At 46.9% G+C, this 26,737-nt stretch overlaps 3 protein-coding genes across 12 annotated transcripts; 1 reads left to right on the top strand and 2 right to left on the bottom strand.

Moving 5' to 3' along the window:
* Positions 1-1,280: 1,280 nt before the first annotated feature.
* LOC147257984 (uncharacterized) lies at positions 1,281-8,295 on the top strand. 7 transcript variants are annotated; one of them, XM_086212280.1, is made up of 5 exons: positions 1,630-1,798; positions 2,273-2,335; positions 2,541-2,805; positions 3,398-6,144; positions 6,745-8,295. In XM_086212280.1, exons 2-4 carry the CDS (start codon positions 2,286-2,288, stop codon positions 4,067-4,069), a joined length of 987 nt encoding a protein of 328 aa, XP_086068406.1. In that variant the 5' UTR covers positions 1,630-1,798; positions 2,273-2,285; the 3' UTR covers positions 4,070-6,144; positions 6,745-8,295. The 7 variants fall into 7 exon arrangements, with proteins under 7 accessions (XP_086068404.1, XP_086068405.1, XP_086068409.1 ...); XM_086212281.1 differs by lacking the exon at positions 1,630-1,798 and adding an exon at positions 1,840-2,105; XM_086212278.1 differs by lacking the exons at positions 1,630-1,798; positions 2,273-2,335 and adding an exon at positions 1,281-1,394.
* On the bottom strand, positions 4,216-6,975 carry LOC147257985 (G protein-coupled receptor 35). 2 transcript variants are annotated; one of them, XM_086212286.1, is made up of 3 exons: positions 5,652-6,437; positions 4,522-5,046; positions 4,216-4,395 (listed from the first exon to the last, which is right to left on the bottom strand). In XM_086212286.1, exons 1-3 carry the CDS (start codon positions 5,997-5,999, stop codon positions 4,393-4,395), a joined length of 876 nt encoding a protein of 291 aa, XP_086068412.1. In that variant the 5' UTR covers positions 6,000-6,437; the 3' UTR covers positions 4,216-4,392. The 2 variants fall into 2 exon arrangements, with proteins under 2 accessions (XP_086068412.1, XP_086068411.1); XM_086212285.1 differs by lacking the exon at positions 4,216-4,395 and adding an exon at positions 6,779-6,975 and having other exon boundaries at positions 4,476-5,046; positions 5,652-6,051.
* sun2 (Sad1 and UNC84 domain containing 2) lies at positions 7,417-24,578 on the bottom strand. 3 transcript variants are annotated; one of them, XM_086212274.1, is made up of 16 exons: positions 24,282-24,578; positions 16,624-16,732; positions 16,200-16,303; positions 15,660-16,037; positions 15,219-15,278; positions 14,946-15,020; positions 14,322-14,491; positions 13,863-13,913; positions 13,679-13,717; positions 12,828-13,019; positions 12,572-12,709; positions 12,123-12,222; positions 11,701-11,816; positions 11,415-11,588; positions 9,667-9,756; positions 7,417-9,562 (listed from the first exon to the last, which is right to left on the bottom strand). In XM_086212274.1, the coding sequence occupies exons 2-16, from the start codon at positions 16,728-16,730 to the stop codon at positions 9,446-9,448; spliced, it is 1,911 nt and encodes a 636-aa protein (XP_086068400.1). In that variant the 5' UTR covers positions 16,731-16,732; positions 24,282-24,578; the 3' UTR covers positions 7,417-9,445. The 3 variants fall into 3 exon arrangements, with proteins under 3 accessions (XP_086068400.1, XP_086068402.1, XP_086068401.1); XM_086212276.1 differs by having other exon boundaries at positions 24,518-24,554; XM_086212275.1 differs by lacking the exon at positions 24,282-24,578 and adding an exon at positions 18,059-18,212.
* Between the last annotated feature and the right edge of the window lie 2,159 nt (positions 24,579-26,737).

Below are 26,737 nucleotides of genomic sequence, written 5' to 3'. Positions count from 1 at the left end.
CGGTTTTAAAGGGAGCTGGAGGACAAATGTTCATTTCCAACTTCGGCAGTCGCGTGTTCCCGGGTTCGTCGAGTGCAGATGAATCCCCCAAACACAGAGCTTCTCAGGCGTGTTGATTTCTAGTCTTCTGAGGGAAGTGTGTAAACTCAGGGCTGGAGAACATCGAGGCGGACGTCCAATATCCGCCGAACCCGGCTGATTGCGCTCTGACTCGCTCATTTTAGTCTGAAAAAGTTTGAGAGACAGACTCCACTCTGGAGGTCTTGTGGGAGCTGCGTTGCTGGTGCTTCACCCCACCCTCCTGAGAGAACTCTGCTTCTTTTTGAGAACTACATGTGGCGTATTTCATTCCTCCACATCTGACTCTCCCTCACCGACCCTTGGAGTGAATCGCCTCGCTGGCCTTCCTCCGCCGAGGATCCCTGAGCAGCTGACCTCATTACCGAGGTCATGAGCTGCAGATTAGCCGGACAGATTTACTCTCCGAAAGTGGGATGACACATTTGTTCAGTGACTCACTGTCCTGCCTCAGACCCCCTTACAGGAGTGAGCAGTCAGCTATAAAAACACACACATCTTAGCTTCAGGTTTTGAAGTAGAAACTACATGTTTGAATGGGAGGATGCTCTTCTTCCCTACTAAACATACTGGAGACATGATTGTATAACATTTGCCAAGTGAACACACATTCTCCTGTTAGTGTGCATGTATGCGTGTGTGTGTGTGTGTGTTTCAGGACTAAAACCACGTCAGTGAAACTCGAAACAAACACAAGTGTGTGTGTAGGGTGACTCATTCGACCTTACAGTAGTTTTAGAGACGGAAATCAGATTTTATGTCGACATTTCTGAGAAACAGGAAGTTCCAAAAACGAAACAGCCTTGGCGGAATTTATCTTATCTTGGAACACGAAACAGAAAAGCATTTGCTGGAATGGTGACGTTTTCGAGTGTATAATCTCGCGTCTACTCCAGCAAACGTGTTTGATTCGTCTTTTTTTTTTTTTAACCCTCGCCCATATGTATTTCTGTCACTGCTGCAGCTCAATGGCGCCCTCTGGTGTCACGTTTCCAAACCGCACCAATGTCTTGTTCCAGACCTGTCAGAATAAAACGAAATTTTTTTGCTGGAAACAGAAGAAGAAGAAATTTGAAAGAGATCGAGAGGCTCTTTAGAATTTATAGAAGTTTTTTTTTAAATAAACGTTTGATTTCCTAATAATAATATTTTTCTTTTCCCTCCATATTAAGTTGTATCGTATTCCCCGTGATTGTCATCCGGTGCGGTAGGTGGCGCTACAAGAAACTTCCGCTACGAGCCGAGAGAGGAGGAATGCAGGGGTGTCCGAGTCCCACTTTCTGCTTTATGTTGTTAACAAGGGTTTTTATCAGAAGGTAAGCTCGGGCCGTCACATTCTTATATAATGTTGAATTATAATAAATAGTTTCAAAGGACATTTTCCCGAGCGGTGCTGCGCCGAACTCGGTTCAAAAAGTAGGTGTTTATGGCAGGAAAGTTCTGAAATGAAAAACTTTTACCTGCAACTCTAAATGACTCAGGTTGGTCTCAATCTGCGGCTTCCTCAGGTGCATTCGGCACACCTGTTCGCTAATTTACTCAACTCGTCTTTGAGTTTAACTCGACTTTTTGGTTTGTTTTTTGCTGAGTTTCGCCCTTGTTAGGTTACGAGTAGCGTTCGCAACTGAGCCGCAAAAACAAGTTTAATTGAGATCTTTGCTGCGCAGATTAATCGGTGATATATTGGGGACGAAACCGACGTTAAGATGGCGAACTAAAGGTTTCTTTTTTTTGGTGGAAAAATTAGGTTTTGATGTGAGAAGCTGTCAACCGTTAACTTCGGCCAATGCTAACCAAAGTAGCATGTTGAGGCACCGACATTTGACGTATTGTGACTAATTGTTCATTGCCGAGGACTAATTACAATTAACATAATGAATATTAAAAAAAAATATGATCTAGTGTTGCTGTAGATGAACAAAGACTGACGAATAAAACTTTCCTGATGTTCTCTGAAACTCAACTCAGCACATTTGACAGTCAAAGTTAGGGAGCGTCTGAGAAGTGCAAAACGACGAAAAAAAAAGGTTTCGGCATTTTATTCAATATTATTCCGTTTTAGTCTGAAGCAGGGTGGAACCTAAAGCAAAGATGAAAATCTTGTCATATTTTAACAGTGGAAATCCGTGAATCTGTCATGCAGCATCATGTAAACACTGGTATTTGTCGTGGTGAAATTTGAGTTTGTGTTCAGTTCTCTGGATCAGATGTCGCACTGCTCGGATGTCCCTGGGTTTATCCCCTCCCTCTGGAGCAGGTCTGGAGTTTGACACAAGTCACATGTCCACTGACGTAAAAAGTCTGTTCCAATTTAAAAGGAAAAGTGGTTGTTGTTTTTTTTTTATGTCCGACCAGATTTGTATTTTCAGTGTCTTGAAATTCCTGATTTTTTTTTTTTTCTATAAAGAAAACCAAGAGGGAAATCTTCCTCTCTGATATCTGCCTCTCTCCTGGCTCCACAGGATGTCCGCCAACCCTCCCCGTCAGGTCATTTGGGAGTCAGAGGGGCTGCTGGCGTATCTTCACCCCCGTCCCTGGACCCCCGGCACCGTCATCCTGGAGGGCAGCTCACCTGGGAGGCCGGGAGGCAGCATCTTCCACCTGCAGGATCAGGAGTACTTGTGCTGGATGATGGCGGCCAGAGCTGTTGCGGAGCTGCTGTGTGACAAGCTGAAGGTGCGGAGGTGCGCGCTGGTGGCCAGACCCCACGCCGACAAACCTGCCCAGGTGAGGACCAGTAGACCAGGTGACTGGGCTGTGAACCCACTGGAGGTTGATGAAGGTTGTAGGATTTGAACCTAGCACTGACACACAGGACAGGAAGAAGTGTCACTGAGGTTTGAAAATGTTTACAGATGAACAAACTTTCTGCCAGGAAGCCTCAATCAATCAATCAATCCATCAATCAATCCATCAATCAATCCATCAAGCTTTATCTCTCTAGCAGCTTTCAACCAAAAACTCAAACCTCAAAGTTAGCAAACAGAAGAGATGAATGAGTGACCTACGAGGGGAGACCAGTGCGAACAATCAAGGAAGAGAAGTCGTTCAGAGTTAGAAGAACTTGATGTGAGTGGCAAGAAGAAGCCTCAGAAAATGAAACGAGCGTAAAATGAGTGAATATTTCGAAAATGATGTACGATGAAACCGTTACAATGAACAGAAACAGATCAGAAAACAAGTTTGCTTTCTGCTCAAATGCGAGCAAATGTACGTAGCTGGCAGAGCGAAGTACAAGTACTCACCTGGGTACTGCATGAGGAAGTGCATCCATTGTCTTTAACACTGAGTATGTGGGTGGGGGGGTCTCTGTGACCAGATGCGGGTCCTCCCCCTGCATGGCCTGGATGAAGAGTGGCGCCCTCACCTGGCAGGAGACGAGGAGCACAACAGCCTGGATCCAGGGTACTGCACCTCCAAGACGGCGCCCCGATGGAGCGTCTCCCGTCTGAATGAAGTCCAAACAAAGATCCGGGCCAGGCTCCCAGAACCCGACGCCCCACACAACCTGACGTTCCTTGGCGACGACCCGTCCCACCCCGGCCTGTTCTCCCGTATCGTCCGGGGGGAGGAGCAGCAGTGGCGGCTGTGGGAGGACGACGCTCACGTGTCTTTTCTCACTCCTTTCCCTAACTCCCCCGGCCTGACTGTACTGGTCCCACGCCGACCTTTGACCTCTGACATATTCAGGCTAGAGAAGAAGGATTATGAGGAACTGGTTCTGGCGAGCTGGAAGGTGTCTCGGCTTCTGGAGGAGGCGTTGGGTGCCTGGGGGGTGGGACTCATATTTGAGGGCTTTGAGATCGACTATGCTCACGCCAAGTTAATCCCCCTGTTCAGATCCTCGTCCTCAGGGGGAGGGGACGTGGCCGCCGAGCCCCCCCCTCCCCAGTTTTGCCCCGCGTACCCTGGTTACGTGACCTCAGAAGATGGTCCGGACGCCAGCCCGGAAAGTCTGAAGGAGCTGCACGCCAAAATCACGCAGACATAGACTGTCGCTGCTGATTCTGTTGAAGGTTATGAGCGAGGAGGACGTTCAGAAATGAACGAAATGATGGAGAGAATAAAAGAGAGTGAAAGATGAGCGCAGTGTTGGGACGCCGTCGTGGTAAATTCAGTTTTATTTTAGGTTCAGTCGTTCAACACCTGAGAAACCAGGAAATGCAGTTTAATTTGAAATAAAACAGTTTTTCACCCTTCCCATTCTTTTATTTTGTAATTATTGTCCAGAGGGGAAATGCATGAAGATTCATCAGCGACTCCTGTGGTCAGAGGCGTTCCAGGCCGGGGGGCGGGGGGTCCTCCAGGAGCTGCTTACTGAAAGAAAATACCATCAGAAGGTTACTGGACTGAAACCAGTACCTGTGATGATGTCACAACACTGTTTTAGACTCCCTTCCTGCCCTTAAAGTTATCCATGACCCCCAGCACTGCTCATCATACCTTGGCCTCCTGCGGCTTCTTAGCTGAGCTCCGCCCACAGCAGCCACGTTCCATGCGCTCCATCTTGGTGATGTAGAGGAGGGGCTCGATGCTGCAGCTCAGATCCATGATGGAGAACACGCTGATGCTGATCTGGCAGCGGAACGCTATAAACGTGTAGTAGGACACGAAGGGCATGAGCGCCACCGGGGGGAGGTAGTTGGCCACGATGATGGCGAGGATGATCAGCACCATCTTGAAGGCCTTCTTCTTCACTGGGTGCATGGCCTCTTTACCCGCCACCGAGCGGCGGAGGACCCAGATGACAGAGATGTTGCAGAAGACCATGACAGCGAAGGCGAAGAGGATGATGCCGCTGAAGACCTCGTTGACGCTCATGACTCCCAGGATACTCTTGACCAGACCATAGGCCAGGATCAGCCCCCAGACCACCACGGATATGCCGATCCGGATCTTGTTGTCTCGGATCCCGGTGAACAGGACGGGGTGCACCACCGCCATGTAGCGGTCCAGGCAGATGCAGACCTGCAGCAGCAGAGCGGCGTGGAGCAGTCGTCAACAAACTAGAAACACTGCCGCTGTACGACCGCACCACAAACGCCGGTCACGCTGACCTTTGACGCCACGTGTTTGTTGTCTGAGAGTCTCCTCTGGGACCGTCTCACGGTGTCTCAGCGGACGTTCGTAGCAAAGTTGTAAAAAATGTGTTTATTAAATACCGGGTTCATGAGGACGGGACGAATGTGCTGCAGGTGGGAGGGGACGTGACCTCGCTGCTTGACCTTTGAGCACAACGATCATCTCGGCTCGTCCTCGAGTCCCAGTGGACATGAGCCGCTTTTGCAGCCAAACGGTCCAGTTTGGAGTTAACAAGAACAGGACGGATGGGTTCAGGTCTACCGCTCCTCAGAGCCAGAACAACAGACAGAACTGATGAGATGACCATGCACTCACGTGGTACTCGTCCTCATACTAGTGCATCAGATACTGCAGTTCGACTGGTTTTTCTACTCCAAGCGTATCTGGGACCTTCCTGCAGTCACAACCCTCCCGACTCTGGCGCTCAGACGTCCCTCCGTCACAACAGCAGTAAAGGCAACGGTTTTTATTGCTGTGCACAAAAAACTCACCAAGAAGAGCGGAGCTACGTCCTTGATGCCGTAAGCGAACCTCTGGAAGTACCAGATGCGACTGTCCCCCAGCAGGAGCCGGTTCACCATCTCGATGGGCGTCATCAGGCAGAAGTAGGCGTCCAGGACTGCCAGGTTGAAGATGAAGATGTCGGACGTGGACGTGTCGCTCTTCCTGGTGACGATCTGCCAGATAACCAGGATGTTGCAGGGCGTCCCCACGACCAAGTTGAACACCTTGACTCCAAAGTAGAAGATGAAGCCGTAAGGGGCCACAGAACACACGTGGAACTGGTACCAGGGCGGGGGGCCGCTGGGGCCGCTGGAGTTGAGGGTGGTGTTGAGCATCGTGAGGAGGAGGCGCTGCCGGTGGCCGATTCTGATGATCCTCACCAGTGACCTGAAACCAGAGCTGCTGCCTCTCAGTCGCTTTACAATGAAGTCGAAGTACAACTAACCATCATCATCATCATCATCAGTCGTTCATCTGCTGGTGAGTCAGTTAATCCAGTGGTGCTCAATCTGGGGGCCGAGGCCCTCTCAAGGGTCATGACATACCTGCAGGGGGTTGCCAAACAGCTGTGGGAAGAAGAGAAAAAAAAAACAACTACTGATAATAACGAGATAAAATTTGCCTTGTATAAATGTTATTGTTTGAACTTGAAAAGCTGGAAACTATGAAAATGTTTCGCCACTTTTTTATTCATATTTTTGCAAAAGTTGAAACTTTGAGCACGAAATTTGTTTCAAGCTGCTGTGAAATCCTCAACAAGAGACTTGAGGAAAAACAATCCAGTGACCAAACTGAGAGAGAGAGAGAGAGCAGAGCTTCAGCGAACCCTGATGATGATTCAAATAAACACTAAAGCCAAAATTCAACGTAATATTCAGGGTGCAGGGAAGCGTTTAGAGCTCAAACCGGATTATTGCGGGCGCTCTCACCTGTCCAGAATCGCCTCGTTTGTCCGAATCCTAAAGATTCAGAAAGTCATGAAATTCAAGTCTGAAACCGACAAATATTTGACTTTCGTTTGAAAAATGGACTGCACCAATGAACAAACGTCACATAACAGGCCAATTCATGTTCTTTCAGCCACTGACTCCGTCTGCTCCAGCTCCACACGTACCTGGGTGGGTGTCACGTGACACCTCTAACGGTCACAAAAAGAAGAGCAGCACAAGCCTCAGCGGTTCCTGCAATTTCCAAACGACTCTGGAGGACGAGTCAGCGGTCCTACCTTGATGACCCTCGGCCCGCTTCGCTTCCTGCAGAGGCCACAACTCGCCTGCATGTAGGTGCGGGAGTTGGGGGGCCAGTGGCTTAAAAGGCTGCTCTGCAGGGACCGAAGCTGCTGTTGGATTGGTTCAGAAGGCAAATTACTCTCATTTGTGCCAAGCAGGGCTGCAGCGAGGCCTTCAGTGATTGGACGGTTCAGTGGAGCTGGGATGTTGCGGCGCCTGACGGCTGAAGGGCCGTCCTGTTGCATCGCCCTCAAATGGCACAAATACAGTGTGGTGAAATCAGCAGTCGACCCCCGGGGCAGTCGACCCCCGGGGCTGCCGGCCCCGATGCCGCTCTGTCATTTTGGTTAGTTAATGAACAGTAAAGCTGATCCCAGGTCAGTGCCTCTGGCTGCTTTTTCTTCCCCAGCAGCACTGCAGCTGATCTCAATGACGCAAACGCGCGCCACCGCACCGAGTAAACAGGTGACGCAAGGTGTTGCTAACCTGAGTGGAAGGCAAAAACAACAAAAAACCCAACAACAAACATGTTTTCAAACCTCTCACGCAGTTCACCTACCAGAATATATATAATACAACATGAATATATAATAAACAGAATATCAGTGATAACAAACTCACGCTGCCACGCTTGAGCACTCGTGTCTGATAGCTTTGGATTTATTTGGTTTTCCAGACAGAAACCAGCAGATAATAAACATCACACTCTTGGTCTGAACCTGTCAGGCTCGTCAACCTCAAATTTAAGATTCATTTATTCATGAAAACAAAAGTGACAGAAGAAAACCCGTAAATCGTACAGGAACTCATTTCATAAAGGTGAGATGGAGAATTACTGATGAGAAGAACCACCATGTCTGTGCACTGACTGTCATTAATTATCATGTATCGTTCAAAGACAAAATGAAAAGCTCTCATTATATATTTCATGTAACCTGCACACATCAGACAAAATATTATACGTCTACTCTTGTTAAAGAAAACCAAACAGGATGGACTCCATCCTTGCCAATGTCTGTTTTTATAAAAGCTGAGAAATGTTTCTAAAATGGCCACAACACAACAGTGACAGCTGCGTCCCAGCAACACCTTCCAGAACATTGCTGGGATCCCAAGAGGCCTCAACGCAGGTGAGGTTCCTGCGGTCGCGCCTCATTTGACACGTTTGTTGGGACGACTTTACATTTACTGAGGAAAATCAGCAACACAGTCGTTCCACCTGCCTTCGCCTCGAGTCCACGCTGTCGCGGAACACGAGATCATTTACGCTGTCGCTCCCCTCACGACAGCGCGGATACTGAAAACTACGTTTTACAGACATCAAACGACACATTTCTGCCTGTAGCGTTTAAAACAAGCAAGACAGTCCTACAAGACATCAATTCAATGCATTATTTTCTCATTTTACCAAATAAATAACATTGTTATTTCCTGACTTTGTATTTCATACAAAATTCAAGCGTTTATTGTACACGGAAGTAGAAACGCAGACGCGGCGGAATCGACACGCCGCCGCTCAAAGAGGTTTTCAAGTATTCAAGTGCTGGTAATAAAATCCGAGGTGAGGAGTTAAGAGACAGTAACAGGAGACATGGTCACACAGAGCTGCTCGTTTTGGTTTTCATCAGAACATCAAAGGAAAGTCCAACATTTCTATGGACACTCGCTGCTGCTCCCTGAATACTTGGCCACCGCCGGCGTCGCTGGCTGGAGCAGCAGCTGAGGTCACCTTGTAAACGCCTTCATTACTGACAGGTACTTTATTGCCTCTCAGTCGACAATCAGACATTTGCTTTCATTTAAAGGACCAGGGTGTTGGACTTGGTAGCATCGGGGAGCGAGGATGCAGATTCAAACAAGTGGATCATCTGATCTAATCTGCAGGGCGTGGTGCGTGCGTGCGGTACGGCACGACGACCAGCTCCCTCTCCCACTGGCCACGGTTCTTTGTCTCAAGTGTGTAATCATTAATGACAACCTGCTGAAGCTGGAGCTTCAATTCCACTTCTGCCAACAGATTTGCCTAAATCCTAATCTGGTCCTCTTAATTCATCAGCAGGTGCCGATCAAAATCCCCAAAAACAGGAAGTAAAAGTGCCAGCTGCTGCTGAGGGACTAGATGTGAAGACGTATTATTAACGAATGTTAAGCTGACGGTAAACGGCACAAACGATCAACAACATCAGTGTAAGATTATTCTGTGGCACGCTGACGACATTCCACCAGAACCCTCAACGCTTTGACACGGGTTTTGGTTTAGGAATGAACTCTTCATTGAATGTTGTGCAAATATCTCTTAAATTGTGCACAAAGTACTGCAAATTAGCAAAAAACCAAGACAGAGCCTATGAAAAGGTCTCTCTCTCCCACACACACACACAAACACACACACACACACACACACACACAAACACGCACGCTCGTGCCCTTAGTCAACATTTATCGGTAGCATTTGACCCTGATCACCTCAAACCACTAAACTCAATTTAATGGTCAAAAACTCTTGAGAACTCAGTACATGTTGTGTGCGGCGTGGGGGAGTGAGGCGTGTCTCATGCAGACGCCATCTTCCCATGCACACGGAAGCGGTAAAGACACGTATATTCCACGTGACCCCAGTTAGAGAGGACACGCAGCTCCACGACCCGGTAAACCACGTCACTGGGCTCCTGCATGACAGAGGGAGACAGCGAATTTACAGGTTGAGCAACAGCAACAAGAGCTTCCACACCCCTGGTGCGGCAGTGAGGCCACACCCCCAGTCTTCACTCACAAGCAGCTGGAACGTCTGCGTCGACTCTCCGTCCTCGTCATATGTGAACGCTCCCAGCATCGTTCCCTCTTCGGTGTCATTTTTCATCCCCTGAGAAAAATAAGTAGCAGGTTCATGTCTCTCATCAAACGTGTGAAGTTTGGACAGGATCTGAGCATGTGGAGTCAGTTTCCTGTTCTACGACTGCATGTCAAACATGGCCGCCTCACCTTGGTAACGTCGTTTAACTAAAACTCACAGTCTTCCCTTTAACCCATCATCAAGCTCTTAAAGTGCTTCTGATTGCATCTAAGATGGAACTGGCTGACCAGGCTCTGACTCATGTGCCCCAAAATATCATGGGTTCTTCCTAGGCTGGAGCTGACACGCCTGGAGCTGACACGCCCGGAGTTGACACGCCCGGAGTTGACACGACTGAAGCTAACATGCCTGAAGCTAACACGCCTGAAGCTAACACACCTGAAGCTAACACGCCTGGTGCTGACACGCCTGAAGCTAACACACCTGAAGCTGACACGCCTGGAGCTGACACGCCCGAAGCTGACACGACCGAAGCTAACACGCCTGAAGCTAACACGCCTGAAGCTAACACAACTGAAGCTAACACGCCTGGTGCTGACACGCCTGGAGCTGACATGCCTGGAGCTGACACGCCCGAAGCTGACACGACCGAAGCTAACATGCCAGGAGCTGACATGCCTGGAGCTGACACGCCCGAAGCTGACACGACCGAAGCTAACATGCCAGGAGCTGACACGCCTGAAGCTAACACACCTGAAGCTAACACGCCTGGTGCTGACACGCCTGAAGCTAACACACCTGAAGCTGACACGCCTGGAGCTGACACGCCCGAAGCTGACACGACCGAAGCTAACACGCCTGAAGCTAACACGCCTGAAGCTAACACACCTGAAGCTAACACGCCTGGTGCTGACACGCCTGGAGCTGACATGCCTGGAGCTGACACGCCCGAAGCTGACACGACCGAAGCTAACATGCCAGGAGCTAACACGCCTGGAGCTGACACGCCTGGAGCTGACACGCCCGAAGCTGACACGCCTGAAGCTAACACGCCTGAAGCTAACACGCCTGAAGCTAACACACCTGAAGCTAACACGCCTGGTGCTGACACGCCTGGAGCTGACACACCTGAAGCTAACACGCCTGGTGCTGACACGCCTGGAGCTGACACGCCCGAAGCTAACACGCCTGAAGCTAACACGCCTGAAGCTAACACACCTGAAGCTAACACGCCTGGTGCTGACACGCCTGGAGCTGACATGCCTGGAGCTGACACGCCCGAAGCTGACACGACCGAAGCTAACATGCCAGGAGCTGACACGCCCGAAGCTGACACGCCCGGAGCTGACACGCCCGAAGCTGACACGCCCGGAGCTGACACGCCCGAAGCTGACACGCCTGGAGCTGACACGCCCGAAGCTGACACGCCTGGAGCTGACACGACCGAAGCTGACACGCCTGGAGCTGACACGCCCGAAGCTGACACGCCTGGAGCTGACACGCCTGGAGCTGACACGCCCGAAGCTGACACGCCTGGAGCTGACACGCCCGAAGCTGACACGCCTGGAGCTGACACGCCTGGAGCTGACACGCCTGGAGCTGACACGCCTGGAGCTAACACGCCTGGAGTGTGAGATGTTCTGCTGCTATGAGTTGAGAGCTGTGGGCAGCTGCAGGGTTCTTATAAGCCGTTTCCGTGCAGGGTCTTGATGTTTGGTTCCACTTACATAGACTTCGAAGTCTTTGGGTGCCGAGTCGATTCGACCGGTAGGAGAGTTACAGCGCGGCAGGTGGTCCAGCGTCACATGACTTATCCTGATGGGGTGAGACAGGGAGATGACAAGAGTTCCCTGGACACCATGAAAGGCCCAACATTTCCCTGGAAGCAGCACTGGGAAACCCTGGAGGAGGAGGAGGGGTTATGATTGAGGAAATGGAGGGATGAAGGAACACACGTTCCCACTGAAAGGAGATTTTACATCTGGAAAACAAAGAGGGAAGAGATGATTGTACCTGGATGACAGTGCGGGGGCTTTCAGACGGGTACCAGAGGGGGAACCCAAACAGGGTCACACACGCTGAACGAATACGGTACGTCTCAGAACACCTGGTGCTGATCACACTGGCACCTGCGCGCGCGCACACACACACACACACACAAATGACAGCATTCTGACTGACAGAGAGAAAGAGAGCTGAACTAGAGTTTTTCTTTTGTTGTTTCTCTCCAGTCTGGTTAAAGTCTCGCACACTTTACAAAATCATTTTTTCTGATCTGACTTCATGAAAGAAAGCCACTGATATTTGAGCGTTGTCAGTTGTCATCAATTCATTTAGTCTACCAATCACGCAGCCAATGGGAAATACGGGTTTAAAGACACATTATTTTCCAGGAAAATGATGATTTCATAGTTTTTCATGCAGATCTTTCCAACCTTGAGTCTCCAGGGCAAAGTCGGCCATTCTGTTAGCGATGGGATGTCCACACTCTGAGCAGCTTCTTCCTCTCTCCTCGAGCCTCAGGGCTTCCTGCACCTGATTCATATTCACACACAGGATGTGCGTTCAGCGAGTACCTCGACTGTATAACTCCCTCATATAAACTACGTTTTACAGATGTGTAATAAAAACAGATCAAATATGAAAGAAAGTACATGACTTGTTACATGCACACGTCAATTAACCTTTGACAACGAGTCAAAGTCATTCAAATCATCCTGAATTTTGTCGCCAGCAGAAAGGAAACATCAGATACAACATGGAGTGTGACTGGATTTAACCATCTTGACCTCAATGTCCTGACCTCTTCTTTTGAAGTCAAACTGATAAAACCAGGACACAAAGACCGAGACGCAGCAGCTGCAGCATCATTCTCTCCACCTACCTTGATGCGGTCAGTGAGCCACTTCTCCATGGCCTGTTGGAGCTCTGGGGTGAGCTGGTCTTGGACGGGGGCGGTGCTGGTATCAGGACAAGGAGCTGGAGGAGGCACCAACTGGATGGACGACAACTCCTGAGACAGCTGGGGGAAACCGGTGGAGACAACCGATGAAATGTGAAAAGACAATTGGAACATCCATCTTTCTTTAAAAGTAGCTAAAATGTCCTGAGTGTGTCAGCTGGTGCTCCAGCACCGGTACCTTGGTGTTTTGGGCCTCTACAGCTTGGATCCTGAGGTTGACCCTGGTGGCTGCAGAGCGTCCGTCCGTCTGGATATCCTCCATCTGTCTGCGTACCGCTGCAAACTCGTCCTCCAGACGTAGACGAGTGTTGGCGTCCACAGCCGTGATCCCTGCTGTCACGCCCTGCAGGTCTCGCTTCATCTGCTCCATCTGAACCACAGGATCAGTCATTTCACCGGGTTTAAGGAGAGTTTGGAACTTTGGATTAAGGATTATTGCAGAAAGTCAGTTCTGTGGAGACCGGGGGCCCACACTGGGAGAACATACAACCTCCCTCAGAAAGGCCCTGGGACGGGCGGGCCCTTCATGCTGCGAGGCAACAGTGCAAACCACTGAGCCGCCATGTGAGTTTCAGGATGTAATTCACGCCAGACAAAACCTTAAAATATCTCCTGCTCCTGTTAATCACAGACGTAATTTCAAGCTAACCCCACTGACTTGGAGACGAAGGAAGTGAATGCTCAGCAATGCCAACTTATTTCTGGGTTTTTGGACTCGTCCCTCTGCTGCTCTGAAGCCAGTTAACTAGATGAGCTCTGTATAAACACCATCCATTCATCAAACCTCATGAATGGATTCCTATCAAATCACACAGACGGATGTGTCATGAATGACGGACCTACTGCCAGAGTTTGGCAGCAACCCTGAGCTTATTGAAGTCAGGTTTCTATCTCCCTGCAGTTCCCCATCTCTACCACTAGATGGCATTGATTTTTCATCCTACCAGTCTTCAATCCAGAGCCACAGACAGAATTTAGTTAACGAATGAAAGAAAAACACAAGAAACCAAAACACAGGATCTCTCATACCTGAGAGAGAAGGTGCTCCTGCTTCAGCTGCAGCTCCTCCTACAAAACAGCACATATTCTTATAAAAGGTCACTTTCCTTTAGACAGTTACATTCGTCATTTAGGGATGACAAATCAGAGGTTTTCTCATGATTTTCATAAATTTCTCTTTTTTGAAAATGTGTAACAGATGATTGCCTCTTACCAGGAAGCGCTGCATCTTCGCTTCAACAACAGCCGACACCACGGCTGGATCCTGAAGGGACAAATGTCATCCAAAATATTCAGGTTAAAAACGCAAAAAGCAAAATGGGATTTGTTTCAGATAAGGGGGTCTAGTTATTTGTCATAGAGGAGCTGTCACCATGTCAGCCTTTCACTTCACAACTCTATTAAAAGAATTCATGGCAATGTTATAATATATATAGAACATTTGAATAAAATAAGCAGAATGTAGGAGTTCAAGGCAGCGTTAAATGTGTTTATTGTGTGTTTACCCCTCATCAACATAAACCTTGTACTTGGTGAGCGAACCAGCGAGTGGGCGGAGTCAGTAGAACTGTAACTAGGTGCTATTTAGTAGATGCTAATAATGCTAAATACCCCAACAATAAAAGATAGGAGTCGGCTGGTAGGAAGCGGATGGTGTGCAGCTGAACCCTACCAGCACGGGTGCAGGAGGGATGGTGATGGGTGGAGCTGCAAGAGGAGGAGGAGGAGGAGGAGCGGTGGCAGGGAAAACGGGCTGAGTCTTGGGTTTGGTCTGTGATGGGGTCTTCGTGACAGACATGCGAGAGATGAAGGAAGCCAACAAGGGAAGGAGGAACCACACACCTGAAGGAAAACAGGAGGAAGGAAGTTCTGAGAAAAGCACTTGTAGCAAACAGAGACAACCGTCTGATTCCAGGAACGTCGGAGTGATGAACTGACATTTAACGTCTTTTTTTTTCTTTGCTGTCTCACATGAACATGGAAAACAATGTTACAACAATTGAATTTATTTGTTTCCACATATTTGCGTGTACAGAAGACAGACAAAGGGAGGGACTGGCAACTGCTGTTTCTTTCCTGGCTGACAAATATGGAAAATATTTTGATCAAATATTTCAATCGCTATTCAAAAGGACCACACTGGGATAGTCAAGACTTAAATGAAGAGCACAGGGTTACAGCGGGCATGTCCCAATTTCATGGGACATTACAACGAATATTTTCTTTGTCAAAGCGCTTTGTGTTATATAAATGAAGTTATAGTTAAATGTTCCAGGGTGTGGCTTTAAGGACTCACAGAGAACAATGAGGAGGAGGAGGAGCAGGAGGCAACCGGCCTTCTTCACGTGGCTCCTGAGTGCTGAATTATTTGCTACAGGAAAGAGAAGTGACGTTGATTAGCAGGGATTTTCATGAGCTGAAGCCAAATCACATGCAAAGACTGTGAAAACAGAACTCCACTGGCGCGTGCGAACAGCGTCAACATGCACATTCTTGACTTACGAAAACAATTCTACAGACATGTTCCAGATACGTGTGCGCTAACTTTAACGTGGACACAACGCCATACCTAAAGCTGTCAGATGCATGATTTTGGACCGTCCGGCAGCAGCCATCGCTGACAACGAGTCTGCAAGAAAGAGAAGAAATTACTGGAATTGGTATGTTTCCATTTAATAGTAAAGAAAATGGCGAGCAGACTGGAAATGTTGTAGAAGTGGTGGGAAGTGAATTTTAAAAAAAAAGGCTGTGCAACGTATATTTTGAAGACGGCCGAAAAGGCAACATCTGTCACGGCTGAAACTGACAGGTGAAGAGTCGTCGTCATGGCAACCTACCACTGACAACTGTTCCTAAGTGCCTGCTAGTATCAGCCATGCTGCTGCTGTCCAGTTTGGGGATATTTGTGAGGACCTGGTGCCATTTGGCAAAAAACCAGGGGTGAAAAGGTGCAGGTGTGAATAATGGAAGGTTTTCAGTAGAATGCAGATGAGTACCGAGCAACACTCACCCATCAGACCATCGAAGGCACTGCTGATTCGGCTTCTGTATCCAGTACTGGGAGCCTCACAGGTACTTTTGATTCTACTGGTGTTGCTGGTAGTAGCCGCTGACTTCCTGTAAGTGCCCTCAGAGGACGAATATCCTGAGCTGTCAATGCTGCTCTGAGTCAGCAACTTGAGGTTGGGTCTGAGGTGTAATCCTGGTCCGCTGGAGCTGCAGAGCCCAGTGTAGGGGCTGTTTTCTTGAGATACTGAGGGGCAGCGGGTGGGCGTCTGGCTCCGGGAGGACGATGGGGTGAGGGCAGGCCGAGGGGTGGCCGCCCCAATGTGGGGGACGGTCCTCATGGTCAGCTCCGTGTGGATGGTCAAGGGAGAAGCGCTGAGGCCTGTGAGGCAGAAAAGTGAAGAACGGGGAGAACAAAGTCAACACAAGCAGTCAGGCGTTCCAGCTGGGCTCAGTTTTATCAGTGGCATTTCGGTGCATCCCTTTGTGTTTGCCGAGATCACGACTGGTGTGGTGACAGGATGCTGGTGAGGATCATACTGACCTGTGGTGACGGGCGACTCGGCGCTGACTGAACTATCATTGCTATTGGCTCTACTGGTTGTGCGGGAGCCGGCCTTGCGGTTCCCTGCTTTCTTCTTAAAAACCCTGAATAGACAAAGAAGAGACGGAGGGACACACAGTGACAAAAAGGTAGAGTGAATAAGGGTTAACGCATCAAAACTCCTGATTAAAACGAGTACACACAAACAAACACAAAAGGGAAAACGAGGCTTCAGGCAGCATCAGAGCCATCAAAACGTTTGGGTTGGGGTTTTTTCCAAGTGACTCTTGCTTCTTTTGAAAGACTTTAAAGGTGCGTTCACTGACAATTTCACATCAAGAAATAATCTGAAAATCTTTGAAGAGGGAGTCATGAAGCACACACACACACACACACACACACACACACACACACAGTTACCCACTTGACAGGGTTCTCCCGGTAAGAAATGTTTGTCACTGTACTCGAGTCAGATTCTTCATCTGAATTATAGTAGCCACCAGACAGCAGGCGAGAACTCCTTCGAGACATGGCTGAGAACCAGAGAGAGAGAGAGAGAGAGAGAGAGAGAGCTCATCATCATCTTCATCTTTTTTAACCCACAAACCTGCAAAGTTGCGGTGGACACAGTCCTACATGACATCACTGCTGCTGACCACCAAGGAGGTCATGTGATCACCGCTGTCAGTTTGTCTGTTAGCAGCAACTCAAAAAGTTGGGGGTTGATTTGGAGGAATTTTGGCAGGATGGTAGTTGAGGTACAATCGATTTTGGAATAGATCCTGAACTTCCTCCAGATGATGACTTCATGACGCCGTGGTGGACGGATGTGCTCTCTAGGTGGATATGACTTCTATCTTTTAGGTCACATTAGCGTTGTACCATTTAAAAAAAAAAAGGAAAAGAAATGTAAATGAGACTATTGGACTGATAGAATATCATGAGTATGTAGGACGTCTTGCCAGCGTCACAATATTTGAATTTTCACTCGCAATTAGCATTTAAGAAACGCCATACCAATCGCACGAATCGGCTTTGTGACTGTCTGATGTTTGATGAATTGTGCAGCCCTTTGTCACACCGACGCATCATCTTACAAAGATAACGTGCCACCTTGGTTCTGGGTCCATTAACCTCCACACACACACACACACAAGGTGGAACAGCAGGACATCATTGATTTTACATGGTGCTTAGCGCCTTGGCCACACATGGACCAGTAAAACTGAAGCTGAACCATTAATTGAATTCTCTACTTCATCATGCTACAGAGCAGCAGTACGACATACCAGTACCAGGAAGTCATGGAATGCATAGGTTAACAAGACACGCGCTCACAGTTACAGAAAGAATTCCCTTCCAATTTGGCAGATGCTACATTCAATTACGCCTTAGATCGTCTGGATCCTTTGAAGGACCTCTTTATTAGAGAGAATGGAGGGTACTGAGTTTGTTGAATTTATCAAAGCAATTCTAGAGGTTCTGACAGTTAAGCCATTGAAACAGCAGCGCTAGTTAAAGCCTACATAGCAGGGCGACTGGAGGCAATACTTGGAGGGTGGCACCAGTCATCACTGCAGTGGCAGTTGATGTGGTTATGGCTGTAAAACAAGCACTTAGTCTCTTGACAGACGCTTTCTTTGTTAATCTTGAGCAACTGTAATCCAGCTAATCTACAGCGGACGTCCTGCTGCTCAAACGCTCTTGCAAAGGCATAAATGAAAAAAACAAAACATGCAAACACACAAAGAAGTGTACTTGAAGAAAAGAGGCTTAAAGTGCCGCTGTGTGACAAAAGTGTGAGGAGACAGAACAGGCAGGGCACAGAGTACAAATACAGGAGGACACGTGACGCCTACCTCGACTGAGCCAGCATTTCTCAAAGTGACGACAAATCTAGCAGTTTGGCAGCCAAGGATGAGCGAGAGAGGAGAGAACGGCCTGGCTTCTTCAGTGGTACAGTGTGCTGGTTAAATTCTACCCACCAGGTTAACTTTCAGAAACGCTTCCATCGCTTTGATTACGTAACAGGCAGTTTAAGCTGAGGCATCTCATTGGTCTAAGGCCTTAATCTTGGTGCAGAGATTTGCATCAACAGCAGTCCAGGAACTTTGCTGCTTGCTGCACCAATTCCTGTCACATGACGCCAAATTTTACCACTTGACTTCACTTGCTGAAAGCAGACCTGATATGCAGAATTAGTCAGTAAAAAAAACATAAATCATTTAGTTTCTCTCACTTCCCCGGAGTTGGAAAATAATAGAAGTGACAGACTTCTCTTATGTTTGGTGTTTGATGTGAAAATGAGAAAACAAAAAAGCAGTGCCAGGCTACGTTGCCTTAAAGGTTGTCTTCTTCCTCAACTTCCTTCATTTGATTTATGGATTTTTCCACCTATGTAATGCATCATTTAAGCTTAAGTTTTCTTTCATAAAGAATCCTGCTCATTTAGGAAATGATGCTCATATTTAGAGAAGCATACACATGACAGCAAAGTTACAGGGCGTGGCATCCTTGTGACTGACGACTTGCTAACAGCCCGTCACTCAGGATGGAGGTGTAGCCATGCGTAGCCGTCCTGCAGGCTCACGGTCAGAGGAGCAACTCCAGCTGATTAGAACGGAAACGACAACAGCCGTGATTCTCTATTCTGTAGTTGGTTTTTTTCGATAGCAGAAATTAGCAACCCAACTAACAAAAACAACACGTGACAAAATTTCAAAATGGCGTTTCAAACGGTGTCCACCCCAGCTGATGAGAGACAGCACGGTGGCAAATCCTATTTCTTTATGCTGCTTGTTTTGGAATCAAAAGGCAACGGTTTGGAGAACTTTGCAGTTTTTACGTGACATTCTGACGCTGGGGAAGATTCGTGATCAGGAAGAACTTTTAATTGGCCGAATTCTGTGCAACACCAATTGGGAGCAAACACAGAAACCTGTACAGGGTTTTTACGGTTGTAGATCATAGCTTCTTGGTATGCAGCAGTAAAGAGCATCAGAGGAGGAGAGAAGGGGAAGCTGCGGCGGCGTGTGCATCCGACAGACAGAGACGGGAAGTCAAGTGTGAAAGCAGACATTCAGAAACCTCCAGTCACAAAAGGATGTGGAAGGTTAATATAACTTGTGCAACAAAGTGTGAGTCTCTACTCGGGGACAACTACACCTGCACAGCACTCCACTGCCATGGGTTTCCACTGAGGCCTTCCTGGGTCCTCCATTACTGAATGAAGTGTTTAAGTCCTCACTGTATCCCTGCTGCCATATTTTGATCAGTGAGGACAACTTTAATCCAACAGACCAGAAAAGGAAAATGAGGTAATAATAGCAACATCATACATGCCTCTCAGCCTGCTGTTGCTGTGGTTACCGCTGACACAGGCCTGTACTGTTTACTGTAATTAAAGATCTGTTTCAGTCAGTCAACATGTTGTCTGACCGACACAAATTTATTTCAGCTGCTGCAAACAATCTTGGACTCAGGCACACTTTTATAGAAGTTCCGTCAATCACGAAGACACACATTAAACCAAGTGAACTCTAAAGCCACGCGCTCCATCAAGACGGCGATCTGTGGCCCGCCAGTCAACAAGCGCTGGCCCGCCGATTAGCTCTGCTTAAAAAGTAACTTGAACAGTTCCACAGTTACAGTTCTCGGAAACGAAACCCACAAATTTTAATCCCAAAAAAGAATAAAATAACGTACAGATTTATGCAATCCAGCTGTTAAATTGGTTCTCACATTGCTCATTTGTACATTAGCCTCTAATGCCATTATCATTAGGATTTACAATCCATACAACAGCAGATTTAGCAGAATGATCACAAACGTCACTTGCAATCACTATTAAGAGTTGGTAAACATTTGCAACTCTATAATTTTCTGTCATTAAACTACCCAAATGTGCAGAAACACATATTCAACGCTGTGCTATCTGACACAAACCTCACATTTAAACAGGACCTTCCAAAAAATGCATTTCTCTGCACAGCTTTGAAACAACTGTTTCGGTCCATCATAACAACAAAACAACTGGCGACGTGGGTTGCTATTGTTTTCTACACCACGGCAACAGCAGCCTCTCAAGTAAACAATGACTTCTCTTTCACACCTTTAGCATTTCATTCTTCTTCACGAATCACGAGGCTTTAGCTAGGAGCTCCGAGGAGGGAGCAGTTTGCTCTCTAATTCTCTCAAATCCTCTCTTCCATTAGAAATGGCATCTCGGTGCAGCCTGCCTCAGCGCTTTTCTCCTCAACAGACCAACCCCCACCTTTTAGAAGCAGAGGACACCACAACGCAAAGCAAACACACTGGACACCTACGTGATGCGTTACATCAGCAGTGTGTGGCGGGTTTGTTCTGGCCACCGCACACCACCGACTGAGATGCTTCTAAGTAGATTCTCTCCTTTAAATGCCTGGACGGCAATGTTGCCACACAATGAGAAAGAAAATAGACCTGCACACAACACATGTGGTCAACGCGGCAATGATTACAGACAGCAGGAGCCGTGGCTTCACTCCTGCTACGCAGATCGACCTGCTGGGTGTCAGGGCATCAGTCTTTCAACTGACTATTAATCCCACAGAAACAGCAAAGAAATATTGACATCCTTCATTCTTCTACGTAATGTCATAGAAAAAAAAAACAACTTGAGAGTTTCTTAAGGCAAGAGTTCAACCGAGAAGCATCTTTTGTCCTGACTCATGTTTACTAGGACTGAAGCTAATGGTTACCCACCGCTAACAACACCAGAACCATCAAAAACACTGAGTAGAAGAACTCTCAAACAAGCGTTTCCATTTCTGATACAAACTAACTACAACACTTCCAGTTTAGCGCTGCGTGGTGAGCGAACCCATGCTGGTTCAACTGCTGCTTGTTAAACGCTTGTAAGCAAATGACTGAATCACACAGATGTGGAATATACTGGACGAGGCACTCCAGAGCCTGTAAACTGACATTTTTAGGCAGTTAGTGGCTGTGGCGCCTTTAGCTTCATGCTAAGTACATGTGGCTGGCTCACTTCTGGAGACACAGAAACAGAATGCACTCAGGACAAAACATCTTTGAGGGCTCAAGACACATATCTGAGTGTACTTGAGAGGAAAAACACTTCTTTGGGTGAAGTATCGCTGCAGGCATGTGATAACCACAGAACTTATTTCAGGCATTAAACTGAGAAGACTTTGAAACGAGGGAACTGGATGTTCCACAATGCTAACATATCTCCTGGACTTATTCCTACACTGCTCTAAAAGCCTTGACCCTTAATAAATAGATGCATAAGAGTATCCCAACCGACAACTGGCAGTGATATAAACTGTCTCTCAGCGAGAGGAAGCAGAGATCAGGATGTCATGATTGCTTAAAGCATGGCGAGGGGGCGGTGCACTGAAACTGGTCCAGCATCCTGAGTGACCACTAACACTGGCAGGACAAAGATAGTAGGGAGTAAGGAAAGGGAGGTAATGAGGGAAGAGGCAAGGAACAAAGGCACCGGGAGGGTAGAGTCAACCTGGGGAGCACAAGGATGACATAATGATCAGTGGAGAACAGAGACACACAACAAAGAGGAGGGAAGATGAAACGTTTAGTGAGACATGAGGACTGAAAGTGTGTTGGATCTTGCTTTCAGCATCTGTGGTATAGAGAGAACGGAGAGAAATTGTGCAGGCGTGGATGGCTGCAGGAAAAATACATGCAGGAGGAACAAGAGGGCAAAGAGAGGAATGCAGGGAATTAGTCTTCAAACCAAACCTGGCAAACAATTCAGTGCTGTGGCTAACTTTAGGAGAGCGCCAGTGAAACATGAGTCCCACATTCAGAGTAGATGAATCATCTGTGTGTGCTGGTTTTAAACAAATAACGCAAAGCGCTTTGTAAGTTAGAAGAAACGAACTACTGAGCCGCTACCAAAGACGGTCTGTTTACATCAATGTGAACCAGATGCTTCCACTGATTTCTCTCAGTTCTCTCAGCCAAGGCAACTGCTGATGAGGTCCTGAAGCCTAACAACCTCCTCTTTCCTCATTCTGAACCGTGTAGAGACGTTGAGAGGGTGATCGCAACGCTGGATTGATAGGCTGGCAGCCCACCACTTCTATGGTCTCGAATGTTTTGTTCCGTGACATACAATACGTCAGTAAGTACCACACTTGTCCTGAATGTCAAAGCTTTAAAGTGTTTATAAAAAATACAGCGGCTGCTAACAAGTGCCTGAGGGAGACTGCAGGGGTCATCAAGGACATTAAACTTCATCATGCCAAAAACAAAGAACTCAAATGTTATCAATGAGAGGAGACGATCTCTCCGAAGAAAAGGCCTCATCAGCTTTTGTTCGCCCCAGAGCGATGATGAGCTGCTTCGGTTGAGGGATCCCATGGAGACGCTAACTTCCTGTTGGACAAACGTACAGTTAAAAAAAATCTTCAATGGGACGCATTGCTGCCAACTGCCTTCGACAGAAAGAGGCACATTTTTCAGTCAGTCTAAAATATTGAACTTGGGTTAGTTTTGTGTGGTTTTTTTTTGCCAAGTTTCTGAATGTAGTTCTAGAAAGTAGAGCCGCCATGTAATAACAGAGTTCAGCAGCGCCGGCCCCGGCTGGCAGTGCAGCCGCTGATCACGCGTACGAGGCCACGTGGGGCCTTGCGTTGGCCCCGAACTCTTCAGACATATTCCGAGGTATTTCAACTCAATTTTGTATTTCTGAGGGAACGATGGAAATGGGAAGTGTTGGACTCCCTTGTGTGATCGTGACGCGTTGCTGTGTGAGATGAACTGAGACTTAGTGAGTAGCCTTTTGGGACCATATCTGTTTACACATGCAGCTTTAAACTCTTCAACGTGGATGACTGATTAATATGACAACGCTTTTCCTGATTTCATTGCTTGATATAGATTTGTTGAAATTCATCCAGTGTAAAAACAAAAGTAATAAGATTAAGATAATGATTTTAAATGTATAAATTTGATTAAAAAAAAAACACTTTCACAGTCATGGAGCTGAAACCAGAGGATTTTCCTTTTTTGTGTAGTTAATTAAAAAAAAAAACCAATTCATAGAACAGATTATAAGACAAGCATAAACCTCAAAAAAGCCCCTGAAAACAGTCTGTGATTGGATCCTCTGACCCAGAGAGTCCACGGCAGACGGCCGAGGGGGAAAGTGCTTGTTTACAACATCTTTTACAGAAACGACAGCATTTGACCGGGATGCCAGCGACAACTGCACCCTTGCTAACATTACAACATGATGCTCTTGGGACAGGCATGACTTGACTGTTCCAGTGAGAAAATGACTTTATTATGAAGACGCCATCTTTGCAGAAGGCCAAGTGCGCATCAGAACTCATCTTTAAATTAAACAACGATGTGCAGACCAGACACCCTGCTTCAACATCTCCTACCCCCCCCCCCCAAAAAAAACCTCTTTATGTGATGCACATCCTCACAAAAGTTTGATTATCGGTAAGCCGATTATTGGCTTAGAAGTTTGGCATTTTAGCATCAGTACGTGTTTATCACCAGGATGAACTTTATAATGTACCAGAAGAGAAAAATAAACAGACAAAATAACACTGTTGTGTTTCAGTTCAGTGCAAGCCTGCATGGAACTTCAATGTACAGCAAAAAAAAGAAAAAAAGGATGTTTTGAGAATCACTTCTATTTTTTCTCCATGTTCAGAATTCACACTTTATGCAACTGTACTGTACTAGAGTTTTATTACGTAATAATTCGGCCGGTTTACTCTGAAGTGCGTTGAGCTCTGCTCCCAGTATGGATATGTGAGAACATGAAGTACTTCATTACTGTGTTGTGCACATTTTAGATAATCTGGGGCAGAAATTTACATGCAGGAGCTTGGCAGTGCACGTGGAGATAACGGACAGATACGTCAACACCTCCACGCCAAGCACGTTCATATATTTTCAGATTTTCACGAGTGACGTTTATTTTACTTAACAGCACCCTGGACGCTAAGGAATGAAAACTAACAAACATCGACAGCTAATTTAGCAACAAACAAACGAACAAACAAAACGACAGGAGCTGGACAACCGTCCTTAACTTACCCTGCCGTGTTGTGACGTCTGCCGCGGACCAAAAACCACCCCAGTCGGCTGCGCGGAGCTAAATTGTCCGCTTCTGCCAGGAAATGACAGCAAACCCCGACTCCTCAGCCCTCGCGAGCTCCTTCTACACAAACATCTCTGATCTTTGTTAAACTCCGGTAATTTCACAAAGTTGAAGCTGAAAAAAAAAATCAAATAAATTCTCTCAAGTAAAGTTCGGGGCAGGAGAGAATTACCGGGGAGACAGGACGACGCTCAGCTCAACTGTCGCGAGGTTCCGCCGTGACTAATGTTGACAGTTAGCCACCGAGTCAAGCTGGCGGAAACACCCCGGAGACTTCCGGTACAGACTTACAAAATAATGCTCGGAATCCTGAATCGCTATATTTCTACATAAAGTGTTAGTATTGGGGGAAGGCAGTTCTTTTACCACCAATTCAAAATTCTACGAATGTGAAATTAGAAATACTAGAGTTTACACATCCACATATTTGTATTCCATATTTCTAAATATCTAAAGGTTATTAAAATATGAAAGTGGCCTTTGTTCCAGTAAATTGTGTAAACTCGATACATTAGATAACAGTTAAGCGTTAACTCAGCATTTATTGACAGTTAATTGTGTCCTGACTCTCGGGCTTCCACTGCTATAGTATCTCATCCTCGTCTCATCTTCATCAGGTTTTGCCGAGTTTTCTGTGCAAAATCATTTTCCTCAAAATGAGAAATGACTGATGATGTTAGACAAGTCTGGTGTGGTAAAAAGGAAAAAAAAACATTACGATATTTATAACAATCACAATTATTAACTAATCATTACTACTTCCACTGTGAGAAAATGTGAGGAATTGTCTAACAGAGAATGTTTATTTTTCATGTTTAACGTCACCATTTCCGCAGTATTTATTTATTAATTAATCTATTTACTTTCGTACACGATCATGGGTATGACGTTGTGCACTGTTGAACTGTTTCCGGTCTCGCTCACGGGTGGTCTTTGCTGCACACCTGACGATGACGAGAGTGCGTCCCCTAGTGGCGGTCAGCTCTGTTACTTGGTTCAGCTGTAGTTCCGTCCAGCTGACACACGGTGGCGCTATCTGCACGTCAATAACTACGTCTTGAAAGTCTGAAGCACAATTGAATTGTCATGGACCACAATAATATTGATAACAATGATACTTGTGATCAGCAAAGCTTCACAAAGTACATATATTGAAATATTTCATTTGATAATTTCATGTGAATCAAGATATTGGTTATTCAATAAATATCAAAGTGCTCGAACTGTTAATGTAGCCTTTTACATCCCGACACAACAGTAAGGCAACACTGAATAAGAATTCTTAAAATAGACTTCTTAAGCATAATGAACCATTTTTTTAATGCTCTTTGAGAACCTTCCTGTAGGGTGGAGAACACGTGTCTCTTTATTCACACCTCACCAGAAGTCATCCATCTTTGCCCGTAACCCATGAAGTTAACACCGTAAACTCGATACATTAGTTAACAGTTAAGTAAGCGTTAACTCAGCATTTATTGACCGTTGGTACAGTGCCCGTACGGTACATCGTTGCTGGATCATGTCTAGAATGCTGGCATCTGCAGATGAGAGGAAACGCGTGAATGATCTTGAACGTGTCTTGAAGCGGAGTTGCAGGTGTATGGATGCGGGGACCGACGGCTCGCTTTCATCAAATCAATTGATGGTAGACACACCGGCAGCATGTAAACATAACCACCCAAGGTCAGAACTCCAGGAAACTGAGGGGCAGATTCTCCGAAACGCAACAAAAATGCTTTCAGGGGAAACCCTCAGGATTTCGATGCTCTTTGCAGATTTGAAAGCAGCCCAAAATAAACCCAATCTGACCTTATCACTGGGCAGACGGTCCAGGCGGGGCACAGGAGGGAGAGGGACTCCTTATTCCAGTGGGTCATTTTTAGCGAGAACATCAACAACAACAAAAAGAGCTCAGAAATGTGGCTGGTACGTCCGGATTGTTCCCTATTTGAGAAACAACAAAAAAAACAAACGTCAGCAGCCCAGGCAGGACCCCTAACCCTCACCACCATCGTTTGTGTGTATGTAGCGTGCATGTAGCGTGCATGTAGTGTACAGTCTGTGTGTGTATTCTCGCCCGTTGAAGCCATTGTCTCTCAGGCTGTTATCATTATGCAGCAGTTTCCTCCGGCTGGGTCGAGGCAGCAGGAGACACAGAAACGAGACGACACTCAATCATCAGCTGCTCAACAATGAGAAGTCTACAAAGTTGACAAGCTCATCACTCCTGAACCCCCGCACACACGCGCACGCACACACACACACACACACACACATATTCTACGGATCTTTTTATGCACTCTTTCATGTTTGGCATTTCCTCGCTCTCTCTCTCTCTCTCTCTCTCTCTCTCACACACACATCCCCACCCCGCTTATCTACCAAGCTGGTG

The sequence above is a fragment of the Aulostomus chinensis genome, chromosome 8 (genome assembly GCF_037954235.1).
Source record: "Aulostomus chinensis isolate RoL2024-O1b breed Wild chromosome 8, RoL_Achi_v1.0, whole genome shotgun sequence".
In the NCBI taxonomy this organism is placed as follows: domain Eukaryota; kingdom Metazoa; phylum Chordata; class Actinopteri; order Syngnathiformes; family Aulostomidae; genus Aulostomus; species Aulostomus chinensis.
Note: the sequence above shows the minus strand (reverse complement) of the source record. Positions and strands in the feature narration are given on the sequence as shown.